Consider the following 13,743-nt stretch of genomic DNA (forward strand, 5'->3'; position numbering starts at 1 on the left):
AATTTGTACATCTATTATGACATTGATTGAAACCTCTTGTGTTTGAAAATGTAATATTCTGTATAATTTGTTGTGTCGACTTCTAGAAGTACCTTTATATATAAGATCATTTATACATCAAGATTTATCTCAATTTTATTTCCACTGTCTTCATTTATTAGAATATAAAAGTCAGAATTACAAAAAGACTTGCTGATTGATATTTATGTAAGGAAATCCCTTGTTGCATGTAAAAAAATTTCAACTATTTTTAATTTAGAATAGTATTTAAAAACTGGTTCGTGTTTACAGTGTCGCATGATATTGCTCTAAATATACACTGTTATCAATAAAAACGAAGTGTGATCTAATGTTTGTAATATTCTATTTCACAAGTTATATGTATTTGTATATCATATTTTTCATCTTTTTGATATTTGTTACACCAAGCTAGTACATGTATTTCATGAATGACAAATTAGTCTATTTTAAGATTTTAAACATTGTTAATTTCTTTTCGCGGAAAAAACAGGTATTTGAATAATTTTTCCTGAAAAGTTTTTACTGCATTTGAATAGTAATATTTTATGACAAGTTTAAAGTATTTTTTAATTGTACAATTTTATGTGTATTTTAACAGATTACTCTGTTTTAAGGTTGATTGTTGATTTATTTGTCTTTGTCCAGAATGTCATATTGAATTGTGTTGAATATTTTATCTGTACTTGTGGTTAATTTATTTTTAGTTGCTGTATGTCAAGGTCACTATTTTATGTTGCTTAATCTGAGAGGGGGGGGGGTGGGGGGGTGTCACTTTTGGGATGTGGGTAATTAATGGCAAACATTGGATACAGGTAGTTAGAAAGAGCAGGCTGAGGGGATCTTGGGAGAAAAGGCAGAAAGCGGGGGAAAAAAAATAAAAAAATAGATGCCTATTTTTGGATATGAGCACCCCAGTGATACCCCCCTCAGATCTATTATCATATAAAATAAATTGTGTGCAAGATTCTGTTATAATCTATGTATAAGCTAAGCTAAATCACATGCCAAAAAAAGCATTATTTTCAGTCTTGGATGAATTTAAGAAAACAGTATTACAGAGTAAATCAAATTGTGTATTAACATCCAAAATATTCGTTATATTGTATATTCCATCTTGTGATAAGAAGACACATATGAATGACATTTTCCGTCCAAATAATACTTGCTGTAAATTAAAGCTGAAAATTTCATTATACCTTAGATCCAGGGACAGTACTTTTAAGATAATTATTACTTCAGCTAAACCATTGGACAAAACAATTTCTTCTATTTGAATGTAATTTGTGTGTGGGGGACATTTTAATATGTGTATGCATGAAATGAATGTAATTATTTGTACTCATAAAAAAAGTTGTAAAAGATGAATTGATGTCTTGAATGTCTGTCTCATATGATGCATTAGATTATTTTGAACTGTTCCTTGTATTAATCATGAAATAGTAGCAAAAGAAACAGCAAAGCATTCATATATGCAATGATACATTGATGTAAAATTATTTGTTATGGTACTCTTAACGTGGGAATTTTAATTAATTAGTATACAAATGTTTAGATGCAGTTTTCATTTTAACCAAATGGGGTATTCAACTTGTTTAGTTTAGTTTAAACAGTATTTTATTCAAATTAATTGAATTGGATTGGGCAATAGGCAAAGCTTATGTAAGCCCTCTCCACAACTTGTTAAGGTTAATTGATTCAAATGCATTTTATTATTAGAAATTGGTTTTAAACTTGTCTGACTATGATAAAGTGCCATTGTTGTTACTCCACAGAATGTTATTGGATCATTGTTTCTTGTTTGTATCCCACACATTGTCTGTACCGTCTGATATTAAAAATGATGTAAAAAAAACTACAGACTTCAGTTATTTTTACCCAGACTGTCAGAGGGAATAATGTACAATGTCAAAAACTAGAAGTTATTGATAGCCAGACTTTATAACACTGCCATACAAACTAAAAGTTATTTAAGCCAAACTGTATTATGACACACTGCCATACAAACTAGAGACTATTTTTTTCCCAAAAGACTACAATTCTGTCCAGATGGAATAATGCCACATAAAAGAAGATGTTTGAATAACTATTGAAAACAAGATATGTTTGCCTGTCTTCAGAGTTGAGACCATATACATTTGTCAGTGATCTTATCTGAAATTTCTCTAGGTTCCTCAAGAAAAAGAATAATTGTTCTTTGATTGTCCAAGGTAAGTTAACTAAGTGTGCAGATACATGACAGGAATGCATATACATTAGTATTATTCTTTCTATGCAGGCATTTTAGTATTTGTCCCAAGCTTGGATCATGACAAATTCGTCTCGCCTGTTAAGAAAGACTGACTGCGAGACCGAGATTACAATCTGATTGCAGCAATGGTTTAAACTATTTGTATATAACTAATTTTCAAAAAAGCTGGATACTTGATACCTTGTATGCAGCACCCTAATTTTGCTAAGAAGTTTCCATCAGGCATATTACGGTATACATTGTCCTTATTTTCATGGTTCAGTGCCTGCTTGAGACTTGTATATTTTTTTCATGTGAAACACTTATGAGTAATAGGATAACTATATTTGGTATATAGGATCCTTGCAAAATCTACATATCTTTTTCAGACAATGTTTATTTTACCTCAACTTGAGCTCATCCTCATTTTATGGAACAACGATCTAGTTCGAAGTTTTCTTGTTCAAAACTATCTTTGATACTTTTAGTAAGAAATTGACTTTATTGAGTGTTCAAAATAATTTTAAGGTGAATCAGGTTTCATCTGACCTTGACCTCATTTTCATGATTCATAGGTCAATGTTAAGTTTTCATGGTTTTCATGGTCACCAACATGTCGCAGAAAGCTCGACATAGGGATAGTGATCTGGGGGCGGTGGCGTTAGCTAACTTAAAAGCTTTATATTTTAGAAGGTTGAAGACCTGGATGCCTCATGTTACGAAGTTTCCGTCAGTCTCATGTCCTATGTCCTTGACCTCATTTTCATGGTTCAGTTACTATTTGAAAAAAAAGTTAAGATTTTTTGTAATGTTAAATTCTCTCTTATAAGTAATAGGATAACTATATTTGCTATGTGCGTACCCTGCAAGGTCCTCATGCCCTTCAGACAGTTTTCACTTGACCTCGACCTCATTTCATGGATCAGTGAACAAGGTTAAGTTTTGGTGGTCAAGTCCATATCTTAGATATTATAAGCAATAGGTCTAGTATATTCGGTGTATGGAAGCACTGTAAGGTGTACATGTCCAACTGACAGGTAAATAAAATTGAGAATGGAAATGGGGAATGTGTCAAAGAGACAACCCGACCATAGAGCAGACATGGTTCATTGGTTAATGTTTTGTTTTCTTGGTTAATGTTAAGTTTATGTGACAGTTGTAATAAAGCTTTATATTTAGGACTATCAACATAATATCAATGATTAGTAAAGAAGGCAAGACATTTCTGCGTGTGCACTCTTGTCTTTTTATTATTTACTGTAAGCAATATGTCTAACAATATATGGTGTATGGAATGACTGCAAGGTGCGCATATCTGTCTTTCAGAATTCATCTCTGACCTTGACCCCATTTCATGGTTGTCTATTTCTCATATCCATAAAGTAGTAAGTCAACTATATTTGATGTATGGAATGATTGCTTGGTGTAACTGTCTCTTTAGCAGGGTTCATCAACTTTTACTTCATTTTATGAGTTGTGGGTCAATGTTCAATTTTGTCGAATATTTCAAGCAATATAGCATCATAGTTTTCCAACCATTCGCTCAATATGGGAACGGAAATGATGATGCCCCTATACGCGCATATGATGTTCACTAAAACTACAGAAATGCATTGTACTCGAAAGTTGTCTTTAAGGTGTAAGTAACAACTAAGTGGTGTATATTGCTGTTTGACAAGGTTCATCAGACCTTTTCTTTATTTTCATTTTCATGGAACATTGATATTGTTAATTTTTATGGGATACTTGTAGTAAAACCAACATATTTAAGGCATACTCTGGTTTAAATATTTGAGGGCCTTTTATAGCATACTGTATTTTATTGATACTTTTTAGCACATCCAAGAGATGAATTTCTTTGGCGTTTGAAAGGGTGCCATAACAGAATCTATAAAATGCATGTTAGAAGACACAAAAATCAGCTGCTTATCAGCCAGCAGAAAAAAAAACACTGACTGGGTTGTGATGTAATGTCATATACATTAGGCTACTTGGGTATTTTTAAATGAAAATTATGTTTCATCTGACTCACAACCTTTTTCAACTATGCCAGTCAAAATTCTAATTCTGAAGTGACCACAGCTTGACTAAAGCTTTGGAGTTGTATTTTTGGTATTAATTTTTTCAAACTCAGTTTCATTTAAATATTTTAATTTTGATCATATTAAACAACAATCAACCATTACATATTGCACATGTTTCTCTCTCAAGGGAATGTATCACAGCTAGTAGAGTTATAAGTCCATTCTACTGTTCCAGCTTACAAGCTGATTTATAATAAAGAGGACACGTTTACAAAAATATCTACAGTCCTTCAATCTTGAACCATCATTGATCTAACAGTGTTCTCAAAAGATCTGTAAAAGATAAAAATAATGTAAATATATAAAGGGTATTTTAAACACATGAAAATAAACAAGAATAAAAACTTGAATAATTCGAAAGGGTTCTGCAGAACCCAGAGTCTCACCTACTTTATGAATCTAATAAATATTTTAAGAATTTTAACTGTAGACTGTATATAATGTTAACTGGAAGAAAAACTAAGTCCATTTATAAGTAATTTATGGAAAAACAGAAAATATTTTTCTTTCTTGATACTAGCTTTTGATGATTAACAAAATTCTGTCCAAGTTTGGTACAATTCCAGGATAAAAAGTTATGCAAATTATCAAACTTAACCATAGTGAGGGCATAGTTTACTGGCAGAAACTGTCTATTTATAATAAAAATATGAATAAACATGATTTATTTTTTACACAATTTACTTCTGGATACTATCTTATGATCATAAACACTTATTTAATATTTCCAAAGGGCGTAACTCATTTAAAACTAGAGGCTTTTAGAGCCTGTGTCGTTCACCTTGGTCTATGTGCATATTAAAAATAGGACACAGATGGATTCATGACAAAATTGTGTTTTGGTGAAGGTAATGTTTTTGTAGATCTTACTTTACTGAACATTCTTGCTGCTAAGTGCTTACAATTATCAATTATCTCTATCTATAATGAACTTGGCCCAGTAGTTACAGTGGAAAATATTTTGTAAAAATTTACAAAATTTATTAAAATTATTAAAAATTGAATATAAAGTGCAATAACTCCTTAAGGGGTCAATTGACAATTTTGTTCAAGTTGACTTATTGGTAGGTCTTACTTTGCTGTACATTATTGCTGTTAACAGTTTATCTCTATCTATGATAATATTCAAGATAATAACCAAAAGCTGCAAAATTTTCTTAAAATTACCAATTCAGGGGCAGCAACCCAACAACAGGTAAAAACTGCATTTCATCCTATGTACTATTTCAGCCATAACCGCCATCTTAACTCGTGGGTGGGGTCATCGGACACAATTTTTAAACTTGATACCCTAATGATGATTGTGGACAAGTTTAGTTAAATTTGTCTTAGTAGTTTTACGAAAAATTGTTAAAAATTGCCTATAAAGAACAATAACTCCTTAAGGGATCAACAGACCAATTAACTTATTTGTAGATCTTACGTTGCTGAACATTATTGCTGTTTACATTTTATCTCTATCTATAATAATATTCAAGATAACCAAAAAACGGCAAAATTTCCTTAAAATTACCAATTCAAGGGCAGCAATATACCGACTGGTTTAGGTTATCCGATTCAATTGAAAATTTCAGGGCAGATAGATCTTAACCTAATAAACAATTTGAACCCTGTCAGATTTGCTCTAAATGATTTAGTTTCAGAGATATAAGCCAAAATCTACATTTTACCCCTTTGTTCTATTTTAAGACATGGTGGCCATCTTGGTTGGTTGGCCAGGTCAAGGGACACATTTTTGTCGAGCCTTCGACTTTAGTCGAAAAAGCGAGACTAAGCGATCCTACATTCCGTCGTCGTCGGCGTCGGCGTCGTCCACAAATATTCACTCTGTGGTTAAAGTTTTTGAAATTTTAATAACTTTTTTAAACTATACTGAATTTCTACCAAACTTGGACTGAAGCTTGTTTATGATCATAAGAAAGTATCCAGAAGTAAATTTTGTAAAAATAAAATTCCATTTTTTCCATATTTTACTTATAAATGGACTTAGTTTTTCTGTGAGGAAACATTACATTCACTCTGTGGTTAAAGTTTTTAAAATTTTAATAACTTTCATAAACTATCCTTGATTTGTACCAAACTTGGACAGAAGCTTGTTTATGATCATAAGATAGTATCAAGAAGAAAATTTTGTAAAAATAAATTTCCACTTTTCCGTATTTTACTTATAAATGGACTTAATTTTTTTGCCAGAAACAAAACATTCACTCTGTGGTTTAAGTTTTTAAAATTTTTATAATGTTCTTAAACTATCCTGGATTTCTACCAAACTTAGACAAAAGCTTGTTTCTGATCATAAGATATTATTCAGAAGTAAATTTTGTAAAAAAAAATTCACTTTTTCCGTATTTTACTTATAAATGGACTGAGTTTTTCTTCCAGTTAACATTACATACAGTCTACAGTTAAAGTTTATAAAACATTTATTAGATTCATAAACTATCCTGGATTTTTTTACCAAACTTGGAAGCTTCTTTCAATCAAAAGACAGTATCGAGAGGGAAATTTTTAGTGATGTTTTTCCTCATTTTTGTTGAGTCTGCGATTAACAGCAAAAGTAGGCGAGACACTGGGTTCCGTGGAACCCTTATGAATTTTTTTAAACTAGATACCTCCAATGATAATTGTGGCCAAGTTTGGTTAAATTTGGCTACGTAGTTTCAGAGGAGAAGATTTTTGTAAAAGTTAACAACGACGGACGATGACAGACGACGGTCACCTAGAGATGAGAAAAGCTCACTTGGCCATTCTGGTCAGGTGAGCTAAAAAGTCGATTGTACCTGTGAGAGCGTTAACGAGGCCCTTTTCCATAAATACCGGTATGTACTTACTTTGATGTTATATTTTCTCCAGGTGTGTACTTACTTTGATGTAATATTTTCACCAGGTGTGTACTTACTTTGATGTTATATTTTCACTAGGTGTGTACTTACTTTGATGTTATATTTTCTCCAGGTGTGTACTTACTTTGATGTTATATTTTCTCCAAGTGTGTACTTACTTTGATGTTATATTTTCTCCAGGTGTGTTCTTACTTTGATGTTATATTTTCTCCAGGTGTGTACTTACTTTGATGTTATATTTTCTACAGGTGTGTACTTACTTTGATGTTATATTTTCCCTAGGTGTGTACTTACTTTGATGCTATATTTTCTCCAGATGTGTACTTACTTTGATGTTATATTTTCCCCAGGTGTGTACTTACTTTGCTGTTATATTTTCTCCAGGTGTATACTTACTTTGATGTTGTATTTTCACCAGATGTGCTTACTTTGATGTTATATTTTCTCCAGGTGTGTTCTTACTTTGATGTTATATTTTCCCTAGGTGTGTACTTACTTTGATGTTATATTTTCACCAGGTATGTACTTACTTTGATGTTATATTTTCTCCAGGTGTGTACTTACTTTGATGTTATATTTTCACCAGGTGTGTACTTACTTTGATGTTATATTTTCTCCAGGTGTGTACTTACTTTGATGTTAAAATTTCTCCAGGTGTGTACTTACTTTGATGTTATATTTTCACCAGGTGTGTACTTACTTTGATGTTATATTTTCCCCAGGTGTATAAAATGGATTACATATCATGTCAACATAGGCGTTATGCAACTTTCTAAACATCTGAAAAAAGAAAAACAAAATAATCTAATGATTGCAGAATGAAGGAACAATGTATGTAAAACATTCACAGTGGAAGAAATACTCCCAAATAAACTTTCCTTAAACCATTGCAGCAATTTTTTGAGTTAAATAGATAAAAAACTGACAAAATTAAGAAAATAATACAGTCAGAGCCATGAATCTGCTAATGAAAAAGAAAAATGGTAACATTGAAAACAGATACAATGTAATCACCAGGGAAGACATATGTGTATTTCTTTGCTGCCACATTGATATTATAGTTGTTATGACAAAGTTCTACAAATTACTTATCATCCTTCATACACAATCTCAGCTCAGTTTAAATAACTCTTACAGTTTGAATAGATTAGGAAGTGATGAAGAAGTTCACATTGTTTCAATGGCTCTAAAAAATTCGTAAGGGTTCCACGGAACCCAGTGTCTCGCCTACTTTTGCTGTTAATCGCAGACTCAACAAAAATGAGGAAAAACATCAATTAATTTCCCTCTCGATACTGTCTTTTGATTGAAAGAAGCTTCCAAGTTTGGTAAAAAATCCAGGATAGTTTATGATCTAATAAATGTTTTATAAACTTTAACTGCAGACTGTATGTAATGTTAACTGGAAGAAAAACTAAGTCCATTTATAAGTAAAATACGGAAAAAGTGATTTTTTTTTTTACAAAATTTACTTCTGAATAATATCTTATGTTCAGAAACAAGCTTTTGTCTAAGTTTGGTAGAAACCCAGGATAGTTAAAGAACATTATAAAAATTTTAAAAACTTAAATCACAGAGTGAATGGTTTGTTTCTGGCAAAAAAACTAAGTCCATTTATAAGTAAAATACGGAAAAGTGGAAATTTATTTTTACAAAATTTTCTTCTTGATACTATCTTATGATCATAAACAAGCTTCTGTCCAAGTTTGGTACAAATCGAGGATAGTTTATGAAAGTTATTAAAATTTTAAAATCTTTAACCACAGAGTGAATGTAATGTTTCCTCGAAGAAAAACTAAGTCCATTTATAAGTAAAATACAGAAAAGTGGAAATTTATTTTTACAAAATTTTCTTCTTGATACTATCTTATGATCATAAACAAGCTTCTGTCCAAGTTTGGTACAAATCAAGGATAGTTTATGAAAGTTATTAAAATTTTAAAATCTTTAACCACAGAGTGAATGTAATGTTTCCTCGCAGAAAAACTAAGTCCATTTATAAGTAAAATACGGAAAAAATGGAATTTTATTTTTACAAAATTTACTTCTGGATACTTTCTTATGATCATAAACAAGCTTCAGTCCAAGTGTGGTAGAAATTCAGTATAGTTTAAGAAGTTATTAAAATTTCAAAAACTTTAACCACAGAGTGAATATTTGTGGACGCCGCCGACGACGGAATGTAGGATCGCTTAGTCTCGCTTTTTCGACTAAAGTCGAAGGCTCGACAAAAAGGTTCTGATTCAATTCTTATTGACACCCTTTTAAAATACCAAAATTATAGTTCAGTACACCAGACAAGTGTTTGATCTACATGAGGCTCATTAGTGGTATTCAATTAAAAACAGCTAGAAGACAAGCCTCGCATTCTACTTGTTATGAAGCCTTATACAAATAAATTAAGTATTTTGAGACAGTGTATAGTTATTCTATAAATAGCTGTATAGTTATTCTATATATAGCTGTATTGTTATTCATTATATAGCTGTATAGTTATTCTATATATGCTGTATGGCTGTATTTTTATTCTATACATAACTGTATAGTTATTCTATATATGCTGTATGGCTGTATTGTTATTCTATATATAGCTGTATAGTTATTCTTTATATAGCTGTAAAGTTATTCTATATTTAGCTGCAATACTTACAGATCTTATTTCATTGTCTCTCAGGGAAGAATTTGTTGATTCTACTACAATGACAAACTTTACTTTAGTGTTGGTTACATAGCCATATCTGAATTCATGTTAAGAAAGAAAATATCAATATGGAAAATAATTAAGGGATATAAGGCTTTTTTTCAAGGAACAGTAAATCTTAGATGTTACAGAATTTTGTAAGAGTAAATTTCAATTTGGCCTTTTTGAAGTTTAAAAAGTTCTGGTTAAATTGCTTTCAAGTTGTATTTTTGCTATAACATAAGCTAAAAATCTTGGACACAGATTCCTGAAAGATATAAATTATCCTGATTCTTCAATTGTTCCTTACTGTAGTAATGCAAAATATATAAATCCAAACCATATTTTGAAGGGGCACTAGCTACATGATATATAAAAAAATTTAAAAAATGATTTTTTTCTTGTTCAATCATCAATGAAAGTGAAAAAGTGGAATAATATATCGCTTTTAGCAGCCAGTAAGGTTCAATCTTGTCAAAATCAGCTAAAAACCCCATTGATGATACATTATTCACTTGCAAGTGCATAACTCTACCTCATGGAGAAATCCGTATTAATGTGAACTTCAATGAACATGAATTTGACAGCTAGTGCAGCTTTAAGTCACTTCAGAGGAATATAAAATCTCTTTATTCTCATTTGATAAATGTAAGGATACACTTTGTAATCTTCTGTAGGATATAGTAATCCAAGATACAGTTCCCTCAAATCATTGACATTTTTTCCAACTGATGATATCTTCTCCTCTACAACATCTAAAGATGTATGAACTGTGTAATAAAATCTCAGCTCATTTTCTGCATGGACTGTTTTTATAAACAATGGATAATTCTGTAAAAAAAGACACATTTTTTTTCAAATATATAAGATTTTTACCCTGATTAATCATTTTGACAACATTAATAGTTTTTACCAGTAAATCACAGACCTTGAGAAATTAAATGGCTTCACTTGACAGCCTATTTGACAAAAATAATACTAATTTATGATCTTAAACAACTTTTACCTCAAGCTTTGGGTATTTTCAATACACTTCAAAGAAATTCGGGTTACTTCCCCTGTTTAATACTGTTTTAAGTTGCACTCCTTAAAACAATGTTAATTGATAAAAGAATATAATTTAATTTTGGATGTAACGCGTCTTCTGATTGGCTGACGTTATTTTGTTATGAACCCATAGACATAATTTAGTCATGTGACCGTGACGTCATCAACATTTTTTCATGGTTTTCTACGGTTTAAAATGGAATTTAGAATTAAATTATAAGAAATGACTGTAATATTTTTTCTGTCTATTTGAAATAACATAAAAAATGTGGTGCACACTGTTAAATAACCCGCTACGCGCATTATTCGGTGTGCACCAAATTTTTTATGTTATTTCTTCATAGACAGAAAAAATATTACAGTCATTCCTTAAATAAATTAAATACAAATTGAACAAAGAATCATAAAAGGATTGTTATTTAATGATTTTGAATGTCTTAGGACAAATAAAATAAATTGCTATGCTGAGCAGATGTCCAACCCTGAAAAGTTGGGGCCAAAATGGACACAATATTCATGCTTGATAAAGGTCTGGATTTGGATTGTAATTAAATTTTTTGACACATAATAGGTTTCTAACACAGAATAGTGTAATCAAATAACTTCAAATTGGTTATATGATTTGAATTTACATTCATTGTTTTTGTACAATACACTATGCTGTTGCAAATTGCCCCAACACCCACCCCACAAAAAAAAGATTTTACCTGTTGTTTTTTTTTTTGCTTTTGAGCAATATACTACTTGTATGCTGTTGAATATTAACCCCCAAAAAAAAAATTTGAAGAAGTTTTCGTTCAATTTCTGAAATCTGAAATGAGAAAATTTGCCCCTCCCCCTCCAATTTTTGTTCACCTCCCCCACTCCCTTATTCCTAAATAATATCTTTCCCTCAAGATATAGTCAGTATCTCAATTCAAATTTCTAATGGAGTTTGCAACCATAATTACCCCTTTAAATACATCATAAAAGTCTTAAAATACAAACTGGCTTAAATCAATATTAATTAATAGCAACTGCTAAAAATAAATTGACAGCTTATCACCTCAAGACAATCATCATTTCTTAAGACATAATTTAAAATTGATTTGGATTACCTTCCTTACCCTGCTTTAAATTGTCTACCCTTGTTTTCCCCCTAATTCCCAAGTGGTTTAACCCTTTCCTCCATAATGACGCCTTTTGACGCCACCCCCTTTACTCCATAATGACGTCTTTTGACGCCTAGGTAGTACCTCAGTTGAAACGCTATGTCTCCAAAATGTATCCAATATGAAAAGGAGATTCATGAGAATATCCGACTAGAATTTCATTGATGAAATATTAGTTTTCACAGTGCATTAACACTTTAAACCTGATGATTTTTTTTACTGAAAAAAATCCTATGCGAATCAAGTATTTAAAAAAAAAATATCCATAGAGTAAAGGGTTAAGCCGTAATCCCTATAGTCAATCCTAACCATCCCTCTGTAGTATGGAGGCTTGTGGTATAATTTCAGAGAGATTTATACACTTTAACACAAGTCATTGTCTGGAAACTTACAAAAATGTTTATTTGAGCCCCTTTTTTGGCCCCTAAACAGTTGGGACATTAGGGACAATAACCCCAAAAATCATTTTCATTAAACATTTTTTGTAGAGTGCAGTCCAATGTATCTGCACACCTAAGACTTATGACTTCATTCAACTTAATTAACCAATAATCGGATAATATTGTGTAAACACATTCATAACATACTTTTATTTCATAAAATCTTCTGTTTTTATGTTTTCATTCTCAAGATTTTGTGTAATGTGTGTACAAAGTTAGTGAAACCCCTGTTTTGAGAGTTCCTCTAATGTCCTGTGATTTCGTGCATGCCTTACAAAAAATAGCTTAGTTTGAATGAAGGACATATTTTATAGTATGAAATATAGTTGCATTTGAACCAATCACACTGCCAAGGATGCAGAGCAAAATTTATTTCAAATTGATTTGTATTTGACTTAAAAAAAAAATGATGTAATTTTTTTTAATGAATTTCTGCTAAATAGGGTAAATCATGGGATTGCAGTTATAAATTAACTGATCATGAATAAATCTTGAACTTCTCAATGTTCTTTTTCTAAGGCTAAATTAATTACACAAACAATTTTATTTGTGTTTTTGTGCAGATATGACGAAATCAGCTAATGCACAATATCACCAGCCGTGGGGACACTGGCTGTCACTACATACTCCACCGTACATTTATTAGGCAGTTAAGTTTTTTTGTTTAAATACACCTTATCGCTATTTTGTCTGCCATTACTGGATATCACACAGGTTCCTGTAAAATTTTGACATCATAAAACAAAATATCTGACGCCACAATGGAAAAGTGATTGTTGTATGCGTCAAAAAGTTCAGCTGGGATTAGCGATAAGGTGTATTGTTTCACATTTGCCATTTCGGTGCCTTTTTAATCCCTTTTATAGCTGACTTTGCAGTATGGGCTTTGCTCATTGTCGAAGGCTGTACAGTGACATATACATGTATAGCTGTTAATTTCTGTGTCATTTGGTCTGTTGAGTGTTGATTGTTGTAGAGTTGGCAGTAAATTGTCTCATTTGGAAACAATACCACATCTTCTTTTTTTTTAATATTAATTAAACTTTTGAACTGGACGACGGACGACACGCAGTGGTATAAGCCTAATTATCCAAAAGTGACAGTGAGCTTTATAAAAAAACAGAAATAACCTCTTTTGCAATAACTGCAACACAAACTGCCATTTTCCTGGTATTTGTGTACCTGACTGGAAACCAGTTCCCTATTTTAATAGAATGTGTTCATTTAAAGTTTTTTGATTCAACCTCTAA

At 31.3% G+C, this 13,743-nt stretch overlaps 1 protein-coding gene across 1 annotated transcript; it reads right to left on the reverse strand.

Moving 5' to 3' along the window:
• Positions 1 to 4,382: 4,382 nt before the first annotated feature.
• Positions 4,383 to 13,703, reverse strand: LOC143078716 (trafficking protein particle complex subunit 2-like protein). The gene is made up of 5 exons (XM_076253641.1): positions 13,624 to 13,703; positions 10,514 to 10,686; positions 9,826 to 9,913; positions 7,876 to 7,955; positions 4,383 to 4,605 (listed from the first exon to the last, which is right to left on the reverse strand). Exons 1-5 carry the CDS (start codon positions 13,654 to 13,656, stop codon positions 4,563 to 4,565), a joined length of 417 nt encoding a protein of 138 aa, XP_076109756.1. The 5' UTR covers positions 13,657 to 13,703; the 3' UTR covers positions 4,383 to 4,562.
• Positions 13,704 to 13,743: the final 40 nt, after the last annotated feature.

This window comes from Mytilus galloprovincialis, chromosome 6 (genome assembly GCF_965363235.1).
Source record: "Mytilus galloprovincialis chromosome 6, xbMytGall1.hap1.1, whole genome shotgun sequence".
Lineage (NCBI taxonomy): Eukaryota > Metazoa > Mollusca > Bivalvia > Mytilida > Mytilidae > Mytilus > Mytilus galloprovincialis.

Excerpts from the sequence above, each read along its gene's own strand:
- LOC143078716 (XM_076253641.1), bottom strand. The coding sequence starts at position 13,656 with ATGGCAGTTTGTGTTGCAGTTATTGCAAAAGAG. Across the intron at positions 9,914-10,513 it reads CCTACAGAAGATTACAAAGT|ATATGGCTATGTAACCAACA; the intron begins GTATCCTTACAT and ends ACATGAATTCAG. Across the intron at positions 7,956-9,825 it reads GAGACAATGAAATAAGATCT|ATGTTTAGAAAGTTGCATAA; the intron begins GTAAGTATTGCA and ends TTCTTTTTTCAG.